Source organism: Leuresthes tenuis, unplaced genomic scaffold (assembly GCF_036924035.1).
Source record: "Leuresthes tenuis unplaced genomic scaffold, fLeuTen1.0.hap1 SCAF_18, whole genome shotgun sequence".
NCBI classification, from domain to species: domain Eukaryota; kingdom Metazoa; phylum Chordata; class Actinopteri; order Atheriniformes; family Atherinopsidae; genus Leuresthes; species Leuresthes tenuis.
In genome coordinates, this window is record NW_027325372.1 from 8,713,063 (window position 1) to 8,738,033 (window position 24,971).

The 24,971-nt window shown below is 40.1% G+C and overlaps 4 protein-coding genes and 2 non-coding genes across 8 annotated transcripts in view; 2 read left to right on the forward strand and 4 right to left on the reverse strand.

Annotated features, from left to right (window-relative positions):
- The window catches only part of clic1 (chloride intracellular channel 1), an 83,238-nt gene extending 76,845 nt beyond the window's left edge, over window positions 1-6,393 (forward strand). For both annotated transcript variants that reach the window (XM_072370242.1, XM_072370241.1), the window contains exons 3-8: window positions 566-675; window positions 1,001-1,126; window positions 1,592-1,698; window positions 2,944-3,125; window positions 3,209-3,616; window positions 3,689-6,393. In XM_072370242.1, the coding sequence (XP_072226343.1) occupies window positions 566-675; window positions 1,001-1,126; window positions 1,592-1,698; window positions 2,944-3,125; window positions 3,209-3,370 (687 nt within the window). In that variant the 3' untranslated portion in view covers window positions 3,371-3,616; window positions 3,689-6,393. The remainder of the gene's footprint in view (window positions 1-565; window positions 676-1,000; window positions 1,127-1,591; window positions 1,699-2,943; window positions 3,126-3,208; window positions 3,617-3,688) is intronic.
- A 392-nt stretch (window positions 6,394-6,785) lies between these two features.
- On the reverse strand, window positions 6,786-11,362 carry LOC140275328 (prostate stem cell antigen-like). The gene is made up of 3 exons (XM_072370772.1): window positions 11,069-11,362; window positions 8,636-8,755; window positions 6,786-7,018 (listed from the first exon to the last, which is right to left on the reverse strand). Exons 1-3 carry the CDS (start codon window positions 11,118-11,120, stop codon window positions 6,807-6,809), a joined length of 384 nt encoding a protein of 127 aa, XP_072226873.1. The 5' UTR covers window positions 11,121-11,362; the 3' UTR covers window positions 6,786-6,806.
- A 4,263-nt stretch (window positions 11,363-15,625) lies between these two features.
- On the forward strand, window positions 15,626-21,638 carry ddah2 (DDAH family member 2, ADMA-independent). Of its 2 annotated transcripts, none has more exons than XM_072370054.1 (6): window positions 15,626-15,739; window positions 16,536-17,040; window positions 17,965-18,153; window positions 19,077-19,196; window positions 19,504-19,647; window positions 20,633-21,638. In XM_072370054.1, exons 2-6 carry the CDS (start codon window positions 16,741-16,743, stop codon window positions 20,750-20,752), a joined length of 873 nt encoding a protein of 290 aa, XP_072226155.1. In that variant the 5' UTR covers window positions 15,626-15,739; window positions 16,536-16,740; the 3' UTR covers window positions 20,753-21,638. The 2 variants fall into 2 exon arrangements, with proteins under 2 accessions (XP_072226155.1, XP_072226156.1); XM_072370055.1 differs by having other exon boundaries at window positions 16,711-17,040.
- Window positions 21,528-24,857, reverse strand: rps5 (ribosomal protein S5). The gene is made up of 6 exons (XM_072370056.1): window positions 24,766-24,857; window positions 23,589-23,692; window positions 23,127-23,336; window positions 22,282-22,410; window positions 21,808-21,906; window positions 21,528-21,640 (listed from the first exon to the last, which is right to left on the reverse strand). Coding segments are annotated over exons 1-6 (612 nt in total). The 5' UTR covers window positions 24,767-24,857; the 3' UTR covers window positions 21,528-21,571.
- LOC140275891 (small nucleolar RNA SNORA3/SNORA45 family) lies at window positions 21,983-22,114 on the reverse strand. Its single transcript, XR_011908595.1, has one exon. It is a non-coding gene; the product is annotated as a small nucleolar RNA SNORA3/SNORA45 family (small nucleolar RNA).
- On the reverse strand, window positions 23,421-23,553 carry LOC140275892 (small nucleolar RNA SNORA3/SNORA45 family). Its single transcript, XR_011908596.1, has one exon. It is a non-coding gene; the product is annotated as a small nucleolar RNA SNORA3/SNORA45 family (small nucleolar RNA).
- Window positions 24,858-24,971: the final 114 nt, after the last annotated feature.

Sequence of the window (24,971 nt, forward strand, 5' to 3'; positions counted from 1 at the left end):
GAATCACAGAACGAAATAATTAACGCTATGAAAGACATTTGTAAATAGTTGTAAAGGGGATTAATAATGTTCTTTAAAAAAAAGAGATGCAGAGTCTGAGCTTGTTTTTACAATTCTGTGTATGACATCCAAACGATGCTGTATGGCAGCTGCATGTGTCTCTCTCTGGAGAGACTGACACGTGTGCTTTGGAAAACTGCGCAGCCCTGACACGCCATCATGCGTTTGTGCAGTTCACTGGTGGTCTGCAGGGAAAAAAAGATTCTTTGCATCTTTAGGTTTCCTTGAGCCAATAATGGTCAGAAACTTGTTGGGATGATTCTTTATGGTAAAAGTATCAACATTTGAAAAAGCAATGGCTTAACATCCACCTAACTGAATGGAAGAGATAGTTTAGGCTGGTTTTCAAGTCAGTCACGAAGGGTTAAGACAAGTAGAAAATGACTAAAAATGTCATTTGCACGTTAATTGATCATGTAAATATCTAATTGTTTATTCCTCTGTGTGTGTATAAAGCAGTAAAAAAGTTGAATTTATTGTTTTTTTTTCTGTGTTTGCATCCCAGGCAGGAAGCGATGGCCAGAGCATTGGGAACTGTCCTTTCTCTCAGCGTCTCTTCATGGTGCTGTGGCTGAAAGGAGTCACCTTTGATGTGACCACGGTGGATATGAAGAGGTGAAAACGCTGGTCTCTAACATGTGTGTGTTTTGTTTTTCTGCTGTTGCAGTGCTGCAGGTTTCTGCTGACAAAACAGAGGAAAATCTGCCCTCTTTTTTCCTTTTTATGGCTCCCAAATGTAGCGTGCCGTAACGAAACGTGAAAAGATTTAAAAGCTACTGTAGCTTTAGTGAGAGTTGTACACTTTAAAGTGGAAAACATGAGTAACTTCCTTTGGTTTGACTGGTTTTTTTATTCTTCTTTTCCTTCCATTTTCCTCCCTCGTTCTCTTCCTGTTTGACGCGATCGCGCCTCCGTCTCACTTCTGTGTCCGACCTCACAGGAAACCAGAGATCTTGAAGGACCTGGCACCAGGTGCTCAGCCTCCCTTCCTGCTGTACGGAAGCGATGTGAAAACTGACACCAACAAGATTGAGGAGTTCCTGGAGGAAAATCTCTGCCCTCCTAAGTAATCACTGCATTCACTCATATATTTTAAACAAATACGGGAACCTTTTAAGCTTCTTCAGTGTTTTTATTTATTGTCTTTTTGCCATGTGTGATAGTCATTTTAAATTCGTTGGTGGGCTTGCTGGACAAAACAGATATTTGAAGGTGTCTAATTGGTCGTTGTGAACTTTTAACAAGGATCTTACAGACTTTTTGAAGCATTTTGTCGATCGGTGAAGAAATAATGCCTGCATGCCTCTTCATCAGATCAAAACACACCAGCTATGCTATATAATTGAGTTAATATTTTGTATTTAAAATTTCCACTGATGTTCATACTGTATAATCACACTACATTAGAGTTTGTGGACCATGTCTAAATAGTTTTTATGCAGCTTTAATTGTTTTTGTGACATCCACCGTAATTCCAGGCTGTTAAAGTTCATTAATGAGAGTTTTTGCTTCACATCTGTCTCTCTGTTAGATACCCCCGTCTGGCTGCTCGTAACCCAGAGTCCAACACGGCAGGCCTGGACGTCTTCTCCAAGTTCTCCGCTTACGTCAAGAACTCCAACCCTCAGGCCAATGAAAGTAAGTAGGCTCCAGTCAGAAGTACTGAGAAAAAGTCTTGATCCAACTCTCATTTCTTCATATTTATTATATATATTATATTTAAGGTATTATATATAAGAATTGGCTGTTTTTTTCACTCATCTGCAGTCCAGCGCTTGTTACTGACCAGAGGAATGTGTTGTTTCTACACAAAACAGACAACTTGCCAAAGAACCAATTTTGATCTGTATCATTAGGCACTGACACAAAGACACATAATTTGTTCCTTTTTTTGTTGTTGGATTTGTGAAAAATGCCAAATCTAATACAGTTTGACAGACACGTAATAGTATTTTTTCACCAACAATGTGAGTCCTGAAGAGCTGTTAGTTGAGAATTTGGCAAATCTCAGCATGATGTGTGGTGTGTTGCTGTCACATTTGAGGTAACTGGACAGAATAAGAAATATCAGGCCTAAAAATTGTGTATAGCTGCAAAGAGCTGATACAGGACCTGAGAGATCCATCTACTGTTCACTGAAGCCTCATCAGAAATGGTCTCCATGGAAGGGTGGCTGTCAAGAAACCATTAAGGAAGGGAAACAGGGAGAAAAGGCTGAGCTATGCCACATGGCACAAGAAGTGGACTGAAAATCAGTGGCAACAGGTCTTATGGAGGGATGAATCCTCCCCAGAGCCCGGACCTCAACATTTTTGAAGCAGTGTGGGATCATCTGACAGAGAACAGAACAAAAGGCAGCCAACATCCAAAGAAGAGCTTTGAAATGTTCTTCAAGAAGCCTGGAGAACTATTCCTGAAGACTACTTAAAGAAATTACAGAAAGCTTGTCAAAGAGGGTTCAGACTGTGCTGAAGAATAAAGGTCCTTATCGCAAATATTCACTTTCAAGCTCTTTAGACTTGTACAAACTCTGTTTTTGCCTCATAAACTGAATTTCTATTTGCACGTTATAAATCACTGAAACAGATCTTCTGTTTTCCTGACAAAATGTAAAGAAATGAAGGATGGCTCAAGATTTATTCAGTGTTCTAAGTTCTTATAATTAAATGGGATTATTATATTGTGTATGATTGTAATAGTTGTGTGTTATGTTGTGTTGTTATTGGTGCTACATTCTGCTGCTGCTGAGACAGAAAACCAGCAGGGAGTGTGTGTTAATAACATTACAGTCCAGCTCGCCTGCTGCTCTCTGTTCTTAATCTACATGTTTATACTTTAATTTCAGCTGTGTGTGTTGAGTCTTTTCTGTAAACATGTGCTCAGATCTAGAAAAAGGCCTCCTCAAGGCTCTGAAGAAGCTGGACGACTACCTCGGCTCCCCACTTCCTGACGAGATTGACGAAAATAGCGCTGATGAAGTCACTTCCTCTTCGCGGCCCTTCCTGGACGGTCAAGAGCTCACTCTGGCTGACTGCAACTTGCTGCCTAAGCTTCACATCGTGAAGGTACCTACATGAGTCTGTGTGTTTCATCACCAGCTTGGCTTGTTGATTCATCCTCTGACTTTTCATCATCTTCTTCTTTTCAGGTGGTTTGTTTGAAATACAGAAACTTCAGCATCCCCCAGTCTCTGACAAACCTCTGGAGGTACCTGAACGCAGCGTATGCCAGGGACGAGTTCTCCTCCACCTGCCCGATTGACGATGAGATCCACATCGCCTACTCCTCTGTGGCTAAAGCTCTCAAGTAGGCGGAGAATGAGGGAACATATTCTGAATATATCAGCAGAGCAACATCCAAAAGCACAAAAGCACAAAAGCACACACACACACACACACATACTATTCTGCAAACATTCACTCTGCAAACAGCATGATCAATCTGTTTCCCTTAAGTCTGAGAAGTGTTTCCTTAACATCTACATGGTTGTTTTTGTAGCTCTATGTTCCCTTTGATAAAATGAGAACCTGTGTAGCCTTCAAACCTCCTCCCACAGGTGAATTTTTGTAGCTTTTCTTTTGCTATGGATTGGATCAGTCTACATCAGCCGGGAAACGAGGGAGCAGAGGAGTCAAATAAGCCAAAGAGCTTGTTGACTGTTCACGTATCAGAAATGAATGCGCCCCTTGTAACTCTTCGATCCCGTTGTTTGCAGGACACACATGAACTTTTTCACACACGTTTTATTTGACTACAGCCTTGCTTGTGTACAGTTTCACCATCAGTAGATACACACTGATGCTGCTACTTGTTCCACTCCATCTTAATATTTACTTCTGTATGTTCTTGATGTTGTTAGAAGTAACTTCAAGAGACACAAAGCTGCCTTCCGGATCAGACTTTCTCTTCTACCTTGCAAGCTTCTCACAAGCTGATTCAACTCTTTTTTTTCTTTTTCTTTTTTTCATGGTTAAGGAAGTGACATTTGCATTTGGCACAAGTTCACCTGCCAAAGAGTCCTACGTGGTTTCACACTTACATCATGACTGAGGGAACACAGCCTTTCACGCGTACTTTTAACCTCCTTGTAAGTTACATTTATTCTTCACGGCGCATCTCGGAGAGGAAGGGGGGGAGTGGCAGGCTGGGTCTCAATGAAGGGAGGCGACACTGAAAACAGTTTAACAGGAAACTGTTTCAATAGACTCGGGCTTCCCCTTTCTGTGCTCCTACAGCAGGCGTTAAGGATTATTCAAGATTACTAAACTTGTTTCTGATCTGCTTTGAAGGCCTCTTGCCAACAATAAACTTAGTTCTGCCCGTCATGGATCAAAGGAGGTTTTGTGTTTGAGTCAGTAAATTAGAGGCATTAGAGGGTAGAGAAAAAACGGGGAGGTTCAGTGTAGCTTTTGCTCATTAGTTGTAGTTGAGTAAAGAATAAGGCTGTTTTAAGTAATTTTAAATCCTTCTTATTGTCAATAAAGCTGCATATCCAAGGTAGGAAACTTTTTCAGGACCCGCTCCATTTCAAATACAGAACCAGGGACTGAAAAGAGGTCCAGATGCTTTAAGTTGTTCTGCAAAAATAGTTGCTTCTGTTAACACAAAATTTTAACTTTGACTTTCATTTCAGGAGCTCCAGAGTGATTGAGGAGACAGGAGCTGAGAGGTAGTTAAATTAGAGCAATTAAGCCTTAATAAATGGTTATGTTAAAAAGGTTATGTTCTCAGGCTTAAATAAAAGAGCCTAAAACTCTGTGGATGAATAGAGCTGACGACTGCGTTCCTGTGTTTCTGTCGCGAAATCAGAGATGGTTGAGGAGACGCTGTGTTCAAGCTAGCCCTGGAATAAAAGGTTTATCCGACTGTGACAAGAAAGCGGCTAAATCGGAGCAATAAAATGTTTGTTTTCTAAGTGGTTATGCTCTCAGACACAGATAAAAACATCCAAAAGTCCACAGAAACATGCAACATGGACAGCAGCAGTGGTTGTGATAAAACAGACGTGATTTAGGGCAGGAAAAGCTTTAATCTCTCATGTTTTTTCCCAGTGACTATGCGATAAGACAAAAAGAAAACCCCCTTTAAGGTGTTGAATGGTTTTGAGTTAAAGCAGTGGACTTCCTGATTTTTATTGTAGGCTCAGCGTTGCTGTGACATCACTGAGGCGAGCTCAGTCAGGGTGGAGCGACACACTTAGACCGACTTAATTTGCCTAATCCACCCCAACCTTAGACTTTGGTGGAAATGCAACAGAATCTTTTAGCTCCTGGGCCATTTAAGTTCTGGGTGCTTTTGGTGGAAATGCTCCTTTAATGTCATTCATCGCCTGTTTTTGTTGGAGTGACCCTGTTTGTCTGCCTGCTGTTAAAGTTATTATTATTTTCTCTAATTACATCTGCAGCAGCACAAAAAGCATATTGATTACTTCTTGATGCCCAACTACCTAATAAATTGTTAAATTGTTGGGGCATTTTGACAATAAGAATATGTTATCACAAGCCTTATTCTTTAAGTCCCATATCTTTTAGTCTGCTCTCTGAAGTCCGCTTGTCTTAAAGTCACTTTAAATAAGCTTACTGGGAGAAACTGGAACTAGTAACAACACGCCTCGCTACAGCTTGTGAAGAGGATCAGATTAACTACAAGACAGTATGCAAATTGACATTTAAAGAGGTTTGCAGGTGTTAAGCTTTGTCATGTCTCTCAGACTGAAAGGGAAGCTTGTCAGAAAAATGAACCGAAGTGCAATTTAAACAGAGTTTGATTGTATTAGAAGTTCAATGTGAGCAAGTTTAATCATAAGTGAACCCGTCCAGGATGAACTGCTCGATTTTATATTTTACTTTGACTGAATTGATGTGGATGTTTTTTAAAGTGTTTTAATGCTTAAAGGGATTGAGTCTGAATCATTTCACTGCTGATTTGTTTTAGTGTTTCTCCTCTCAAATGGAAAAGTTTTCTCTTTTTTTTTTTTTTACTGTAGACTTGATGAGTTCAGGGACCATTTTACCATGTTAAATTGAAGTGACGTAGTTTGTTTTAACTCTTTTTTTTTTTTAAATTCTTATTATCATCTCTGTCATGCATGTACTGTACTTTGTCCTGGATATTGTACTTTTCACTTTGTGTTTCTCTTCATACGGTTTGCATCAGGTAGTTAAAAGCAGCTGCACTTAAAAGTCCACAGGATCAAAGCAGTGATGTGGACACGAAACCTGTAGGTTTAAATCAACAATGAAGACAATCAAGCTAACACCACAGCTTAAATGTATTTTCTACTCAAAAGCTCCCACACTTATTAATGTCCCAATAAAATGTCTTGATAATAAATCAGTCTGTGACTTGTTTTATTTTAGTTTTTTTACCTTTTATGAAGTGTTTAAAGGGTGGAAAGCCGGACAGAGACTCTATTCTAACAGAAGAACGAACATTGAAAGCTCAGTCAGATCAAACATGTTGTCAAATATGGCAGCAGATGCAGATAATGTAGAACACAGACAGCATCTCCTTGTGGTGGTGTTAATGGCATCACTACAAAAAAAGATGTTTATTAATTGTTTTTTTTATATATCTAATTTTACAGTTATTTGCGTTGATCAGCACTTTTTCACTCATTTTATTTCTTATCTCAGAAATTTAACTAATGAACAGGTTAATATCTTTCTTTCTGACTTTTGAAAGACTTTTTCAAACACAAAGAAAGCTCTCTGGGTTAGGCTCCTTTCTGTCGCCGCCTTCGCTACTCAGGCCAGCAGGAGGGTGATGGCAGGCACCAGGCAGAGCGCCGCTCCTCCCCAGCTGAGGGCGGCGGCAGACCCGGCCCCATTGCACAGGTCTGTGTCGCAGCAGTCGTTGGTGTAGTTGAAGTAGATGCCCGAGGAGTATTTCTGTCCATTCAGGCCACACTGGGAGGGGACGGCGCAGCTCTTCTCGTATATTGTCAGCTGTATGGCGCCTGTGAGAGCAGAGAGGAGAGCAGCGTTGATGCCCTGCAGGTCTCTGTTTAAATAAGATGATCTTTTAAGCAGATTCTTACATATTTAGATACTTTCTAAGTGGACAGCATTGGTTTGAAAAGTTTTACATTCGATTTCAGGCTGCCTAAAGACATTTCAAACTTATGACCTGATGATTTATTTGTACTGTATCAGTCAGTGAGTGTCAAATTTAGCAGAAGCTCAGTGACTTTCAGTCAGAAGGCTTTTTTGAGTTTTATTAGTGTTCCTTTGCTCTGATGTTTGTGTTCCTTGTTTTCTGTGCTTTGCATTCATCTTCATATCCTGCATTCTTGTTTTATTCCCTCATATTGTACAGCTGCATATCTCTGTTAGTCGTGCCCTCCCCACACACCTGACCTTTATTTCCAGTTACCACTCCTGCACTATAGTAATTTTTGCCCTCAGTGTATTTATACTCCAGCATTTCCTTTATTCTCTGCCAGATCTTTGTCTTCATCTTTGTCTGTTTCCCATTTCCCAAATTTAAAGTTCCGCGTGCTTTGTAATCTAAGCCACTGCAGTCTTTGTATTATTTAATTAAGTTTTCTTGTTTCTGTACCCGCCTGCATCTGGGTCCTCGTCTCGAACACACATTGAGATGGAAACTAGTATTAAATTACACATTAAAGCTGTATTAAAGCTCTGAAAATTGTTTTTTAATGTTGCTTAAACTAACATTAAGGATGAATTTGTCATCTTTTGGAGGTTGTTTTTGGCCTTCATTTTACACATTTAACCCACTGACTTTCTTTCTTTGGAATGGACTTGATTACTATCAGATAACACATGACACCCTTACCTGGAGGGGAATTTAAGCAACATTAAAATTGAGTGAAGTGTTGTGCATGTTGTGCTCTAAATCTGGTTTTATTTATGTTTAAACCAGTGCTACCATACAAACTGATTGTTTTCCCCCCATTCAGTGAAGTCTGAGTCTCGGCTCACTTTATGTCATCAGCTTCCAGTAGTAGCTTCCAGACAGTAAATCTAAAACATTGCGCCACATATTAAATATGACGTTTATTGCACAGATTCAACCTGAAATAATGTCGATGCTGTTTATCACATTGAGACTCTGGGTCATTAAACTGAAACGTTACGTATTATTTATCAGGTCTCATCCGATGAGACAGAGTGAACATTTTGCCACACCCACAGATCTTATAGTTATTTTTAGAGATAATTAATGGCATAATGTTTGTTAGTGTGCCGTCAACCAGCCTGATCACATTTTCTTTTTGTATCTGTTGCAGCTGCACACACAGATCAAAAGGTGCTGTTTCCACTTGGTAACTTTTGTATCGTTAAAAAAACTGTTATCTGGATAATTGTCCTAACGTATAACAATTACTTTTTAATCAGTCTTTGTCCAGTGGTGGTTATAAGCTTAAAGATTTGACCTGTAAATGGTTACAGTCATTACTAACGCCTGTCATAATACATGCAGGCTGAACTGTGCACTTCTCAAATCTGTTCCCCAACAGTCCTCTTAAGGTCACTTCAGCTCCATTGCTCCAAACAAAAACTATACGTTCAGACACAGAAATAAACTGTCGTGCACATTTGGATCTCACCTCGCCTTCCCGTTGCCTCACTTGAGAGGCAGCGCTGCCCGGCTGGACACTCCAGAGGAAACTTCAAGCAATCCAGAGGAGAAACAGCTGGAAATACACAGGTGTAGCACTGCAAGCAGGCTGACGAAAAGATGGGATTACATTGAATAACTTGTATTATAATCGTGAGTCTCAGGGCATCAGATGATCCTCTTAGTGAGAATAGTACCATGGATTGTGGAACTGCAGAGCTAATACCAATAATTTGAATTTGAAAAAAAAAGTCAAATTATTATCAGCAAATAGTTGATTTATGAAAGCAAACACATAATTGGGAATTATCTGTACATTTTACACTCAAGAAACCCATATTGGTGCTCCCTGGTGGACAAAAAGACATGTTGCTCATTTGCAGAAATGCCTCATCTTTGTGATAATTTGATATATGTGAAGAATATGGCTGTTTAATCATCAACATCTCATATGCTTGGTAAAAACTTCTGGTCCATGTTTATTGGTAAACTTGAATTGTCTGCAGTTTGACAACCTTTTACAAAAAGCAACCATGACCAGTACTTGATTTTCATTTTTACAAAGAAAAACTCATAATGTCTTAATTCTTGAAAGCAGCTCATAAAGCACAGAATAACACTGATAGCAATGACACATATCCATGAGTATTTTATCACTAAGGGCTTCACTTTTTTAGTTAAAAAGTCAAAAAGATATTTTCTATGAACACATCCTGGCAAAAAACTAAAATATGTATACATATTATTCATCCATCTATTGATTTTCTATTCTCGCCTAATCCAGTTCAGAGAGAAGCGGGGTCCCATAAATTGTGTACATAAGAAAGTCTTCCTCTTTTTGGCCTGTGAGTGGAACTAAAATGATCTTGTTCACTTTTGTTTCTTTCCTAAAAGAACTTTATGGCAGAAAATCTTAAAACAGTCACTGGCTAGAAGTTCAATAAACAAATAATTTGGTAAAATAGAAAAATCCACCTGAAACCATGACAAATTTTCTTTACATTTTTACATCTTTTCAATTTTAGTCTAAGTAATCAGAGTAGCATTCAGACCCATTTCTTCACTAGAATTAGTGATATTACACTCTATAAACATCCCATTACAAATGATTATTGAATCAAAAAGATTCAAATACATTTAAAAGTAGTCTATGTCAATTATTAAAGTACTATTAAAGTGTTGATGATGATATGACCTCACCTGTTGTTTCGCTATTAATTAAAATGGAGGCTTGATATGAAGCTCCTCTTTCCCAGTTTTTTGGGAAAAACTTTAATCCTGTAATAACTTTTCAAACCTTTCAATAAAATCCAACATAGTTGCTGCATCAGATACGTTTACAGGGCAAACTGACATGTCTCAGCTTAAGGGCCTCCCATAAATGTAACCAGATCTTTTTAACACATGAACTATAAGTTAAGTGGTTTGTTGTAACGCCCCCTATTGGTCAACTGGTGCAAACTTTGTTAGTCCCTCCTTAAGAAAAGATCTACAGCTCATGTTTCTACCAATTTTAGTTTTGATTGAGGCAAAGTGTTGCTGTGATCCGACTATCGTGTCTGTTTGGCAGCTTCGTCACCAAATTCAGAGACACGTGAAAGATTTGTAAAATCAGATATCGATGACTTTTCTAAAGCTTGATCTGCAGTCCTTTGAGAATATATTTGTTCAGATAAAGAAAATTAAAGTTGTAGCCTGTAAAAGAAAATGTTACATTGCACATGTTATACAAGTTATAAAACCTCCAACTTCTGCTATTGATGGTGTGAAGAGAGTTAATTGTACAGACATGAAACCTGGTGAAAAGAAAAAGTTTCCTAAAGTATTTAAAAGCTTTTCACCATATATTTCTGGAGGCTGCCATCCAGTCTATTGGCAGAGGAAGACAGCTAATCTTTGTTGCCTTTTCCTCCAAAAATGAAACATTCTTCAATGTGCAATAATTACTCCAATTATAACACAGCAGTAGGTGAACACTTGCTCAGAGTTTCCCTCCTAATGATCTGGGATGAAAACCAAAATCCTCCCTCTTAAAAAACTGCATTCTTAATTTTTTTAGGGCCAATCAAATTAAATGTTTAATGACAGCAGTGACAGCCTTCAGATAATCTGTCACACAAACTGGAGGTTTGACACTTAAAGGATGGCTGCTGTGACAAAAGAGACCACCGAAGCCTCATATAAACTTTAGTTCAGCTTGGTAGGACATTACCAACTCTGTGGATTTTGTTTCTAGTTCCCAAAGATAGAATCAGATCTCTTTAACATCCATTTTAAATCAGGCAGCTCAGAGGCACTTTCAGTGGCCACCTGAAAGTTAAAGGATAGACTATGTCAAGCTTCCTTTTAAGAGAGGAAGGCAGGAGGCTTTAACATTTTCCAAATGTTTCTCGAGATTCACTCATAAATATAAGACTCATACCTGCCACAGGAAGACAACACAGGAGTCCGATTAAAAGGTGTAAACGAGGCATGATGCTTCCTTAAAAGTCCTTAAAGGTAACTCGGGTCAGCTTCTCAAAGCAGAGCAGCAGTACAGAAACCCCTTCCCAGCACCTCACAACCCTCTAACTGCTTGATCTGAAACGTCCTCTAACTCATTCCCTAATTGAATTTACCTTCGTCTCATGCTGACTTCTTTCTATATTTTCATTAATCTGATAAAACGTGCGTCTTTCAGTGTAATTTATATAATCAGCAGCCGCAGAACACTAGAAGTTTTCTCACTCTTTACCCCTTTGTGTCGTTGTGGTGCTCAGGCAGAGAGTGTCCCCACCCTGGGACTTGTAATTCGATTTGGAGAGGTAATTGTTAACAGCTGACATCTCTAAAGGCAGGATAGAAATGTAGAATCCTATCACGTATCAGATTAGCGTTCATGTTCATATGAAGCTCAGTCGGTAATAGCATATTCTTCAGTCAGGGATGGAATAAACAGATAAGGAAAACACATAACGAGATGCTATAGAGGGAAAAAGACGAAGAAGCAGAAGAAGTGGTGAAACAGTAAAGAAATTAAAGTAAAACTCCCTCAAATTTTAGGCCAAAAAGTTGTTGATTTATCATTTATCTCTGAGTATGCTGAGAATTCTCAATTATGAGTCTCAATCTTTTCATAAGATTTACAATAAAATGTCAGTTCTCACGTGACTGATGTTTATGTATTTAAAACATTCAAATGTTCTATTTTAAGTTCCACATTTTCAATGAGGAACCCCAAAACCAGTTGGTGTAAAACCACTTTGCATGTGAACTACTGCGCATGTGTACATAAAAAAATGACAGAAAGACTCGTAAAATGGCTCACAGGCTTCAGGGCTGCACTTGATGCTTCATTAATGCACCAATGCAACTTTTTCAACAAAACTGCTCTTCATCAGACAAGTTGGTGCCTGATGAGCAGCACTGTGGCTCGTAATGCTCGTAATAATCTCATCTGTGCATTAAGAGGCAAAGGTGTGCTTAAAAGTGTCTTTTAGTCACAGCTTATCCACGTTTTTGGCTCAGCAGCCACCTCCCTGTTTTGGGTGTGGCTGTATGTCAAAGCTTGTATAAAAAGTAAACAATACCTTTTATGTCTTTGAGCTCATCTGTAATATTATACAAAGTGATTAGTACAGTAAAGCTATTATAGACTGTGTGTCATATTTTATTTTAACTCACTGTGAGCATTGTGGCACAAAAGTACTCAGAAATCTGCTGATTTATCAGCAAAAAGCTTATCAACCACATCTGTATCCGACAATTAATCACGAATTACTGAAGAAATTACAAAAGAAACTAAAGAAATGCCAAATTTAAAATGAGCCAATTTAAGGCTGTGTTTATCAAATGATCACATGAGCATCTGAATATTGTAAAAAACCCTTAATTATCTCCCATATATATCCTTTAATTTAATTTGTGAACTGAATTTTGTGCAAAAACTGCATCTGTGCAGTTTAAAAGATGCTATACAAGGATGGCAATCGTGAAGTGATAAGATGGTAATGAGCCAAGACTCTTTAAAAACTAGAAATACCCATTTAAACAAAAACTTTATTATTAAATGGGACATTTGGGGATGGATTAGTACTCACGACCTTAAATTTGCTCATTTCTGGTCGGAGCCTTTGACAGATCTTTATTTGAGTAAAAAAACAATAAAAAGACATGAAGTGATAGTAGTGAGAAGTCAGAAAAGACAGATACCAGTAAAGTCAGCACCAGGCAGAAAGAGTCAGCAGATGATCAGTCAGAGAAAGTCAGCGTGGCAGAGACAGAGGGTTAGTGAGCCAGTTTAACTGAATTATCCTTCAGAATGTAATGGGAGACATGAGGGCAGCATGCAGGACGGTCTGCTGACGGCTGTCTTGTGATGAAGTGAGCCGAGCAGGCTCAGACCGAATAAGCTGTTTACCAGTTGATTAATCACAAGCCCCCGAACAACTCCCTGGAAATGTTGACAGACTCCTGCAAGGTTTTCTCTGTGAATTTTTTTTAATAGAGTTTGGTGCATACTTGCTGCTCTGTTGTTAATGAACAATGGGGACAATAAAGGTTGCTCTGATAGGGGTGTCTGACCTTTTATCCTAAGATGTTCTGAGGAAACCATGAAACTACTGTTAGAAGTATCTCATGTTCTGTGTGAAGAACTGCTTGTTTTTAGTTTCATAATCGTTAAAATTCCAATGAAATTGGATTTTCACTCCTCTATTTTTCTATTTTTGTCATTAACTCCAAGTTAATCACACAATTCTCTCTTCATTTTAATTATCTCAACTGAGGTTGGCTGTCTCCCCGACAGATGCTGTGTTCAACAGGGATGTTTTGTGTGCTGGCTGACATCTAAGTGGACAGATGGTGTTCTTTAATCCTGTCTGTGCCCTTTGCCTCCCATCCTCCATCTCTCCACATATTCCTCTGCCGTTACATCCACCTCACATTTTCTGCCTGTTTTCCTTCCCTACGTCAGACATCCAACTTCTTTGTGCTGTAGTAACTCAGTCTAGTCACTAGAAGGGAATGTTGTGCAGTCTTATGCTGCAAACACAAGCTTGGACGTGTTTACGTGTCCAAATGTACGGTTCATGTCCTCTCTGATGTCAGATGAGGACTCCTGATAATCCATCTATCACGGCATCATTTGACCCACTTTTCAGGAAAAGACAGATTATTTTTTTGCTTCATCACTAACACCAAAACAAGATGGCTCTGTCTATGAGCCCATATCCCTTCATCTGTGATGGCTGAGTTCACTACAGACAGTCCACACTTATATTTACAATATAGGCATGACTGCTGATGTCGCTGCAGAACAGTTCATCAGGATTACAAGGGAGGAAGGTTGTGTCCTTAATCCTTGACAAACCCAAATCTGCCTGTGTCTTAAAACAAAGGACGGGTGCAAGTAGTGCCAAATACTGACCCAGTCTTTATTCAGAAGGCTTGACTTTAAAATGCTGGCCTCTGGGCACACACATGTGAACGACACAAGTTTCCAACTGTACATCTTGAACATGTTGCATCCATTCATGTCACTTAGTTGTCATTTTTGATATCTTTGTAGTTGTCATTTCTCCCTTTCTGATAGTTTTGTGCCCACGTTGTTACATTTTTCATCTTGGTTCTGTCTTCTGTATTTTTGTGTTTAGTTGGTCAATTTTTGTTATCTTTTTGTTATTTTTGCTTGTTGTATAAGACATTTTTTGACAAATTTTTGGTTGTTTTATATTAATTAATTTTTATATATTTATATTTATATATTTTAATTAATTAATTTATATCATTTTGCAGCTTTAAATGGTCCATTTGAAGTAATTTTGTAGCTATATTTGGTAATTTTGTGTCTCATATGGCTCATTTTGTACCCCTTCATTAAACATTTAGGCTTTCTTTGGCCAATTTGCATCTCTGTAAGGGCCTATTTTCTCTTCAGTAATCTTAAATGTCTTTTTGATTGTTTTAATTTGATCATTTAATCTAATTTTGGTCATTTTGTGTCTTATTCGAGTCTCATTATGGTCGTGTTATCATTTTAATGTATAATTGTGGTTGTATTTCCGCATTATATGGCATTTTTGCATTTATATGTGATGATTTGCATTCAGTTCGGTCGTTTTATCTCACATTTTTGGTTATTTTACATCTCTTTGTAACTTTATGTCTCTTGAGCTCATTGTGTACTGGGGTGTAGTTGTTTTGTGTGATAATTTTGCTTCATTTGTATTCATTCTGCATCTCTTTCTGGGATATGATTTGTATTTCTGCATAATGAAAAGAGGCCCCTGTCTCATATTTGGCCCCTTTTGTATTACTCTTGGTGCTTAGTTTTCAACTATCATAAGAACGTTTGGTGATATAGTCACAACCAAGCTATTGTTGACTTGTATTTATGAATTTACTCTATGAAACAACAGCATAGTTGAGTTAACTTTACTTCAAACATATTAAATAATGACTAATGTCCCTCCTGATTACACACGCATCGTGATTCCTAATTATTTGGGGCGTTTTAATGTGTTATGTCATAAAACGTTAGTGAGTTTTGCATAGGTCATTAAACCTGACTTTAAAGAAGTCAACAGCAGTAAAAATCGAAAACAATAGTGTCGATGATACTTCCAATCAGCGCTTATTGAATCGGGGCCGGACGTGTGGGGGTGGGGGTGCTCTGGGATGAAACGCAAACAGCAGCTGAGTCAAATTCAACACAAACGCATGAACAAACCGGAAATAGTTGGCATAGATTTAAAAAGTAAAAGTATAACGGTCGCTATAATCAATCTTTTTCAAAGAGTGTGTTTTTTTTATTTAAATGTATATACCGTTTGACTATCTGTTTTTTTAAGCTTTTGGAACTTTAACCAATACAACAGATTTGGATGTGGTGCGGCCATGTGGTGTGACGAAGCACGTTCAAAGTTAAAACAGAGGGTTTTGTCTTATTTTGAAATACACAACCGGAAGTCGAGTAGCTACAACCGCCATCTTCATTCGATAGTTGTTCGGCAGAGAAAAGGCAGACAGAGAGTAACGGGAATCGTGCTGGTTGGGAAATTAAGTTAAACTGAGAAAAACGGGTCCGAACTTGGATATACGCCACTTAAAACAGGTAGGCAGCTCTAACTGTGCAGTTTTATTTTTTAGACGTGCTTGGTGATAGTTTTCCCCGTTAAAGATATGTGGAACATCATCACAAGTATTTGGGAAGAGCGTTGATCTGCTGGGCGGTGCACGTTTGGATGAGGTTTATCCTGATTATTGCAGCTGGATAAACTCAAACAAAAAGTAGCTTTAAATGACCAAAGATAGCTCTGCTAACAGTGCTGTTGTTTTTTTAAGGTATTGTTGACTCACAGGTAAGCAAAAATATTGTGCTAACGTCAGCTAAACTTACAAGCGACTATTCGAAATACGTGTTATGTGCAGCTCTATGTTAAAATTAAGTGAATATCAAAGCCCAGCATTTGTTTGATAAGTTATGAAGGAAACATCCTGTGTGGAGGGAAACTGAGTCCCCCTCTGCAGCCTCTCAGTGGGCGACTGCTGTGAGTTACAGGGAAGATGATAAAAGGGCAATTGTCCCACATCTGTCTCACTGCCCAAATCTGAAAATAAACTGCACCATATTGCAGGGTTATTGAATAATATCTTACAATCTAGCATTGAGCAATGCTACTTTGTCTGCTTTCAGCCGTCCAGTTACAATGTTCTTCCAACTGTATCAGGGTGTGTTAGTCTCACGGATTAAACTATTACCAAATAATGAGTTCGACCAGTTTATGACAAATGTAGGCATTGTTCTCTTGAACCAGCCCGAGACCTGAGCTTGAGATATTTGCCTCTGACAGAGGATGTAGGTGCTGAAGGCCTAAACTGAGAGTTTCATGTGTCTTTTTCTGTCCTAGGTGTGGATCCTCTGCTTTCTTCTTCTTGGCATATTCACATGATAGAATAGATGGAGCACTTGAGTCAGTGAAGACGGCTGAAGATGCTCCCAAGTCACACTGTTAGCTTTGTTTAGTTTTTTTTCAGCTGACTAGACACATTTTTTGTTACTGCCTCTTGCTTGTGTCCTGCCAGAGCACCAGCATTTGCTGAATTACTGAAGTCATGGCAAACGTGTGCCCTTATGGCTGTTTCACCCACGCTGTGGTGCGGGGCGTCCCGGAGACCTTTGGGAAGGCTGTGGGAGACAGCCATGAGAATGGGGAGGTCTCGGTGGACCTGGCTAAAGCTCAGCGTCAGTTCGGCTGCCTGACGGGAGCGTTGAGGCAGAAGGTTGGCCTGCAGCTGATTGAAATTCCCCCTGACCCTGAGCTGCCAGAGAGCTGGAGGATAGAGGATGTAGCAGTCATCCAGGGAGACACGGCGCTCATCACCAGGCCCTTCAAACAGCAGAGACGCAGTGAGGTAACGCACCAGAGTAGGAGGTGTCTTTGGGATTCATTTTGGCACCCCTAATCCTCAGATGGTGCACTTAATCTTGTGTTTAGCCTGATTATGGTCAGAAAATGAAGCTGCAGAACACACTTAACCCACACTTAACCTTATCATCGTCACCTGGTCTAACAAATTCTTCTTTGTGAATTCATCTTTTGAAGATTGGCGGGGTGACAACAACAACAACGACAACAAACTCTTTTTATCCCTCAAAACAGCCATTTCTATTCTTTCTCTGAGTTGATTTTGCAATGTAATGTGACTCTTCTTGGCATGCGAGTCATGAACGTTGCGTTGTTCCAGGAACTCTTTATTTACTAGGTTTGCAGTTTCCAAAAATAATTGAGGAAGCTATTCTGAGAATATTGAGACAGTTCAACTGGTGTACAGTAAGGGGTAGTTCTGTCTGTCCACACTTTTTACTTGTACTTTATGTCCAAATAGAAATACTCAAAACTATTTGAAAGTTCTTCAGCACCCTGATATGTTCCTACCGAGCTCCATGGAAAGCACGGTGGAATCTGGCTGTAAGTGTAGAGACTTCCTTAACTGTTTGGACAGCTGTGGACAAAAATCATGTTTTTACATGTTCAGCTGAACGTTTGGCTTCAAATTAAAGCTCTTTTAAATCATCCAGTCAGGTCAGTTACAGGAGCTTATTGGTTTGTCGTTATTGGGCGTCTGTAGAAACATGGAGGGAAGAGGAAGACTTGTTTTTTTTTTTTTTTTTCATTTTCATACAATCCTACTCTAACTAAAACATTCTTTTGTATATTATACTTTTTTGCCAAAAAGCCCCACCTCCCAAAAAACAGTTTTAACTGAAATTCATCTGGTTTTATGGTTAATTCTGATCTAACGGCTCTATTTTCCGTTCTTGTCCTCGTTTCTCAGGTGGATGCTGTGAGGAGGGTGATGTCGGAGCTCCATCTGACTGTGGTGGAAATGGGGAGCGAACATGGGGACTCTGGAGGGGCCACGCTTGAGGGCAGCGATGTGCTCTTCACTGGGAGGGAGTTCTTTGTTGGCATCTCCTCCCACACCAACCGTAGGGGGGCAGAGGTGCTGGCAGACACTTTCAGGGTAAGAAGCGTCGTCTATCAGATAATCCTTGCTTGCGACAGCTTCTGTGTGGGTGCTGGTCCACGCTCTGGTTATTTTGTCAATCCTAAACTAATATTCTAGTCTCATTACAGCTAAGTGGACTATGTTTAAATGACTGAAACTCCATGAAATCTTTTTTTTTTTTTTTTTTTTTTTTTCAATGAAACACAACTGCAGCCTTGGTATTTATGGTGTCAGTTTACATGTTTGGCCAGAGCAACAGTGGAGTCTTGGAGCCAACACTGTCATCCGAAAAAGAACACAGCTGCCAAAGTGAGCAGGTGGACATTTTCTGCACTGCATTTTGGGAATTCTTGTCTGTAAACAGTGATGAATGAGGTAATTTGAGTTTCCAAATAATGAAGGACGCACAGCCGCTTCCTCCAGCCTGACCGGACCCACCCGTTAGTATCGATTCCCTCACTTTTCTTAAGTGCTTTTTACACACAGGCAGATGCGCGCCCTCGCACGTTGGGTGTGTTTGTCAGAGCTGGGGAAGAAAGAAGATCAGCAGGCCATTTTTGTCTGGCATCCTCTTGTTTGTTTGGTTTCAGAGGAGTTTAACTTCTCAGGCTTATTTCAGTTTCCCTTCATTAAATGACATTTTACTGTATTTGTTGTGTGTATTTATGTATCATCATGTTTTCCTTACAACACTGAAATAAATGGGAGCATTTTAACAGGTCGTGCTAGACGGAGCCGAGGTGTTTTGGTATTGGGTGCACGTCGTCTACTGGGACAGTTTAAAAGCCAGATAACTTTGTTTTAAGCCTAAATATATTCCCTTTTCTTTTTTTTGGAACGTGTTACAGATCTAATGTGCAAAAGCGTGTGTGTGTATATATAATCTAATGAAATTAGGTTGTAAAACTGTTTGAGGAAACATTTTCCTTTCTGTTCAGGACTTTGCTGTGTCCACCGTCCCCGTCTGTGGTGGAGCCCGACTGAAGAACGTCTGCTCCATGGGAGGTCCGAACACGATTGTCTTCAGCAACAGCGACGGGGCCAAGAAGACGCTGCGGGTAAGACTTTAAATGTAAATTAGCTACACGTACATGATGGGATCTTCAATCTAAAATGAAATAAAACCACCTCATATTGTTCACCTGTGCGTGCCGTTTCAAGCCGCAACATTTTCTGTACATAATCTAGATAATAAGCAGATTAATAAAATGAGACGGGTGTGGTCAGGTTGCAGCAACACTGGCCTTATTTCACTCATAACATCTAATCTGTCCTCAAGTGAACCCCCACGGTGTTGTAATGGCATTAGCCTTTCCTTTGAGTGTGTGTGTAAGGCTGGATGTGTCTGTGGGTGTTTTGTCTCAGATGATGGAGCAGCTGACTGATCACCACTACGAAGTGCTCACCGTCCCGGAGGAATCTGCAGCAAACTGCATCTACGTTAAAGGCCCGTCCAAACGGGACTTCCTGCTGCACCGGCCTGCCGAGGAAAGTCCCGACAGCGTCTCTGTGAGTACAACACAGGAGGCCGAGTTAAAGCCCGCAAACACGGCTACTTTTATGTGTTTGCTGCTATCATCAACATGTAAACAAACAAACACTGTGGCATAGCAACGGGACCCTGAACATCAATGGACAACTCTGTGAATGAAGGGGCCGTTGCTGCAGAATAAAGAGAATTTTCCCCCGATTAAGCAGCTTCGCCCGCACATTGAGAGGTAGACGACCGTAAACGGATCCCCCGTCAGCGCTGGTCAGCAGAGCTGTTTGAACACCAAACTCTTTAGTGAAGGAGGGCAGATCATGCATGACTGCAAATGCTTCTGGATGCTCAGTACAATTGGTTTGGGAAAATAATGAGGCGAGTATTCGCCTCTTGTATGCTCTATGAATACAATTAGAAGTCACTGAGGAACTTTTGTTTGTTAACTATAATATTGTCTTGATACTTTCTAATATTGCTTTGCTCTTATTAGGATTAACTAGATAATCAAACTTAAAGATATGGTTCAGATAACACTAAAATATCTTTAGATTTTACCAAACAAATGAAGTTGAACATCACAGAAGTGATCGTGCATGTTGAGCCCTTTCTCCATGCATTCTTTACAGGATGTAGAGCGTATTAATGACCATTTAATGGATGCTATCATGATGTAAACGTGACCGAATTTAAAAGTTATGTTTTTGTGTTCATTAACATTAATTGTGAGGACTGTTTAAACTTGGTGCTATGATGCCCCAAGAATCCAATTTATAGCCCAAGAATTTAGTCAACTCATCAGAGAAGTTTGTAATTTCCTTAATGTTTTGCAGGCATGTATCTAAACAGAATCCTGATTTGTGAATCCCTCAACAGACAGCAGCTCATTTCCAACCAGTGAAGCAGTTTTTCCCCTCCTTTTATTAGCCCCTCAAGTGTGTCCAGTGCTTCTTGTTCCAGTAATGACTGAGTGTCTGTATGACTCAACTGTTTCCTCTCAACTCTCTGCAGGCCTTCCAGAAGCTGCCAGACTACACCCTCCTGCCGACAGCCTGCAGTGAGGCCTCCAAACTGGGAGCGTCTCTGTCCTCGCTCTGTCTCCTCGTCAACAGAAAGCACACTTATTTCTGAAGATGCGCTAATACACGGTGTTTATTCGGTGGCCTGTGAATCGCTGCCTACCCATCAAAGCTGTGGATTTATAGTTTAAAGAAACAGATGCACGGTATTTGTACGACACATCTGGTTTGTGGGATGACTGCGCCCCCTGCTGGGGACTTTATTGAACCACTAAGTTGAGCTGTAGCGTCACACTGTTCAAATTGTGAAAGCTTTACTCGTTTCTCCCCACCAAGGTCACAAATTTAACTGCAGGTTCCACTCTTTACACGGACAGCAACTCTTCCATCTTATTTGTTTTTTGCATAAATGAGACTACTAGTCCAAATAACCAAGCCATGATGTTAAAAAAATATTTTTGTACTTCCTAGTTTAAGATAAAATGCTTAATTAATGCAAACTGGACACAGAAAACAGGTTTAAAACCACTGATAATTGTTGCATCTTCACTGTTGCAACCTTTGAATTTTTTTCCCATTTTGATGTGCACAGACCCCCTGGTATCCACATTTGTTTTAATTTAGTTTTAGGTCATCTAGCTGCTATGTGTAGAATTACAGATACTAAAATCTTCCCGGGTATGAGTTTGTAGCTACTGTAGGGGTAATTAAATCCACATTTTGACAAGTTGGTTATGTTTATGAAGATTTACAATGCTGTCCTGTGGAAAGTTGCTACAAAGGTGTCGCTTCCCTTTGACTTGATAACCTAAACGCTCAACATTTTAACCCCATGTACAAAATTACCTTCAGAACACTTGTTTACATTAAAACACTCCAACTCCACAGAAGTTTCTTCAGATTTATTTGTTTTGTTAGAAAGCGAACATGTTTAACGGTTGGACTTGGCAACTCTCTCCAACTCGTCCTTCTTCTTGATGGCGTATGAGTTAGATGAACCCTGCAGGAGCAAGAAATGAGACTTTAATACACATCAGCCATGAAGATGAACAATAGACTGCATGTAGTTTCTAAGAACCTAAATCCCAGTCGTTTTTAGCTTAGACCACACGGCTCTAAACATGCATGGGACGGTTGTAATGATTCATTTTAAGTACAACGCGTTACCTTGGCTGCGTTGATCAGCTCATCAGCCAGGCACTCGGCGATGGTCTTGATGTTCCTGAAAGCAGCTTCTCTTGCTCCTGTGCACAGCAGCCAGATTGCCTACGAGAGAAAGCAGAGCATTGACAGGTGAAACTGACAAGCTTAGCTTTAGCTGAGCAAACACAGGTCATGGTTGTAGTGTATCTGAGTTGGTGATTGACTGGGTCACAGCAGACTACAGCCAATGAATAAGCAAAGACATTTTCTCTACGAGCACTCTAGCACACCAAGACAACAGGGAATATCCAGGCGTGACTCTAGCCTCGTTTGACATGAATCAGAGTCAAAAAATGAGAGCAGCAACATTTTAAAAAAACTCCATTTAAACTACATATTTAAACAATTTCCTCAAATCACAACAGCTTAATGAACTCTGGACATTTAAGACACACCCCTAGATCCAGGAAGCGGGATACAAGTAAAAAGAAAAGTCACCTGGTTGACTCTGCGGAGGGGCGACACATCAACAGCCTGCCTCCTCACGGTACCAGCACGACCGATACGGGTGGAGTCCTCACGGGGTCCACTGTTGATGATGGCGTTCACCAAGACTTGGAGGGGATTCTGGGATAAATTGGAGAAAAGATTGAACTTTTCATAACCTCAGGGGTGATGTGCAACAGTAAACAACGCCTACTTTATTTGTTCAATTTGATGTGCCCACAATTCCAGTTTGAAGGTATATGCCTCATTTGACCAAACATGTCTGAAATTAAAGCGTACAGCTAGCCTTAAAAGGGCTCATTAGCTGTAGATTCTCAGTAATACTGTTTCTTTTTTTAATCAAATGCATTTGGACTTGTTTAGTCGGTTCTCGAACACAAAGCCTTTCAAACTGACAGGTGAAACATCTTCAAGAACTGACAAATGAAGTCCAGCTGCCCTCTTTAAAAAAAACAACAACACAGGGTTCCTGGCAGGCGAGCTAAATCTACCCAGAAGGAGGCCTTGAAAAAGTGCATTTTTTACCTTAAAAAACAAACTTTCAAAATTTAATAGCAAAGTCAAGGAATTTTGCTCCTGCGTTACTTCTGCACCGGATACACGGACTGATTCTATGTAACATGGCCGGTGTTGCTACGACTCGAGTCGTACTGCATCACGGATGTTCTGCAGTTCAAGTGACATTAAAGATCATGATACAACCCTCCAATCTGCTGTGAAATGTTTTAAAAGGGTGAAAACACTGCTTTTTAAATCCCCCTTCTGAGAGGCTTTTAGTTAAGCTTGTTTTGGTTCTCAGAGCACCATGACTGACGTACTACATCAATTGATCGTACCTCTCCAGTCAGCAGGTGGATGATCTCAAAGGCGTGCTTGACAATGCGCACGGTCATCAGCTTCTTGCCGTTGTTGCGGCCGTGCATCATCATGGAGTTGGTCAGACGCTCCACGATGGGGCACTGTGCCTTCCTGAAACGCTTGGCGGCATAACGTCCTCCAGAGTGTGGCAGGTACTTGGCGTACTTCTCTTTCACGGCAATATAATCCTGCAGTGAAGAATTGAATCGTTGCCACCTTAAACATCACTACTTACATTCATCTGTAACAGGCAGGCATCTCATTCAGGCAGGTGGTGTATCTGAGTTGGTGATTGACTGGGTCACAGCAGACTACAGCCAATGAATAAGCAAAGACATTTTCTCTGCGAGCACTCTAGCACACCAAGACAACGAGTCAGTGTCCAGGTGTGACTCTAGCCTCGCTTATAACGACTCAAAAACTCCAGAGTAATTGCCTACCTGCAGGGAGATGTCGTTGATCTGGACATCGTCTGTGCTCCACTTTCCAAAGAGCTTGATCTCGGGTGTCTCAGCCACGGCTGGGGCGGTCTCCCACTCAGTCACTACAGAAAAAAAAACAGGAAAGCAGTGTTGACAACTGCTGCGATTAACCGTTTCTGCAGCTACTTTGCCAACAATGCTCAGGAGTCAGTGGCCGAAATACACATGCTTTAAAGGCTGTTTCAGCCCAGCAGAGTTCAGCACGGATTAACACAAAAGTAGTGATTCTGTTGTTTATAAAGACCGGAGTTTGAGGACCCGTTTTAGGGGGTAGAAACAGGAGTCATTTGTTTGTCAGGACATTTATTTTAAAGATTTGACTCGTTATGTTACAACGTTAGATTGTCAAATTAATTATTACTTAATTTTAACCCGATCATACACTTTAACAGACCTTGTTTCTGTCGTAAGATTTGGCAAGACTGAAGGAAAGGTGGCCAACTGTAATGTGATAGCAAGTGTCTTATAATCTATAATTTTTCTAAAATAAAAATCGACAACTAATTACATCAAAACTGCTTAAAATCTCAAGTCTCACTGTATCTCTACTACTGCTCGAGTCTCCCCTTTACATCCAGCCATTGCTAACTTTCCAGAAAAATGCAGAGGAAATTCAGCTTATATTCCGTTATGATACATGACCTTACAATATGCAGATTCAACCCTAAAGTCTAGTCAGAGACTTAGACAACCACCCCGCAGGAGCAAGGCCGCATCCGAAGCCTGTTACCAGTTAGCATCAGCAGACTTAAGCTATGACGACTATGAATCTAAAAAAAAAAAAGTCAGCAACCTAACGTGTCTGCGTATTTCTAATCCGTGTTGGTGTAATATGTAATGAAAAAGAATCAGTATTAACGCTGACTTTTAGTAAAGCGGAGTACTGTATGTGACATCTATCGAGGGGGATCATTAACGTGCCGCATCCACATGTGCTAGGAGGTTAGCCACATGCTAACGGTCAGCTCTGTTGTGCTCGTTCGGAAACGTTCAGAGGTAATAAAACAACTGTTCGGGAAAAACTACCAGTTCTGGTTGAATTGGTCGAACATTACAACTCGTAATTCTTTCAGATGTTCGGTTTGACCTATTTTAACAGTATATAAAACGAGTAAAAGTTGAATTTTTCACTCACTTCTGTCTGCCGTTCTGTACCACACTTCTCTGAGACGGAAAAGGGCCTTCACGCGGCGCCGCGTACAGATATCCGGTGAACCTGTTGGTTTCTTCCGGGGCGCAAAGGATGATGGGAAATGTAGGGTTTTTCTTCTTCGGAGCTGAGGAGGAGCAGGCTATAAACAGCCTCCATGTTAATCAGAAGATAGCAATTATCGGTTTGTT

What these genes read in the sequence shown, in the direction of transcription:
- rps5 (XM_072370056.1), bottom strand. An exon ending in TCAACGACATCTCCCTGCAG is followed by an intron (nt 23,337 to 23,588) that starts GTAGGCAATTAC and finishes TCTTCACTGCAG; the next exon opens with GATTATATTGCCGTGAAAGA. An exon ending in CCCTCCGCAGAGTCAACCAG is followed by an intron (nt 21,907 to 22,281) that starts GTGACTTTTCTT and finishes TTTCTCTCGTAG; the next exon opens with GCAATCTGGCTGCTGTGCAC.
- ddah2 (XM_072370054.1), top strand. Translation starts at nt 16,741, where the DNA reads ATGGCAAACGTGTGCCCTTATGGCTGTTTCACCCACGCTGTGGTGCGG. An exon ending in TGCTGGCAGACACTTTCAGG is followed by an intron (nt 18,154 to 19,076) that starts GTAAGAAGCGTC and finishes CTTTCTGTTCAG; the next exon opens with GACTTTGCTGTGTCCACCGT. An exon ending in GGGCCAAGAAGACGCTGCGG is followed by an intron (nt 19,197 to 19,503) that starts GTAAGACTTTAA and finishes GTTTTGTCTCAG; the next exon opens with ATGATGGAGCAGCTGACTGA.
- LOC140275328 (XM_072370772.1), bottom strand. Translation starts at nt 11,120, where the DNA reads ATGCCTCGTTTACACCTTTTAATCGGACTCCTGTGTTGTCTTCCTGTG. An exon ending in GTGTTGTCTTCCTGTGGCAG is followed by an intron (nt 8,756 to 11,068) that starts GTATGAGTCTTA and finishes TCTTTTCGTCAG; the next exon opens with CCTGCTTGCAGTGCTACACC. An exon ending in TGAGGCAACGGGAAGGCGAG is followed by an intron (nt 7,019 to 8,635) that starts GTGAGATCCAAA and finishes CTGCTCTCACAG; the next exon opens with GCGCCATACAGCTGACAATA.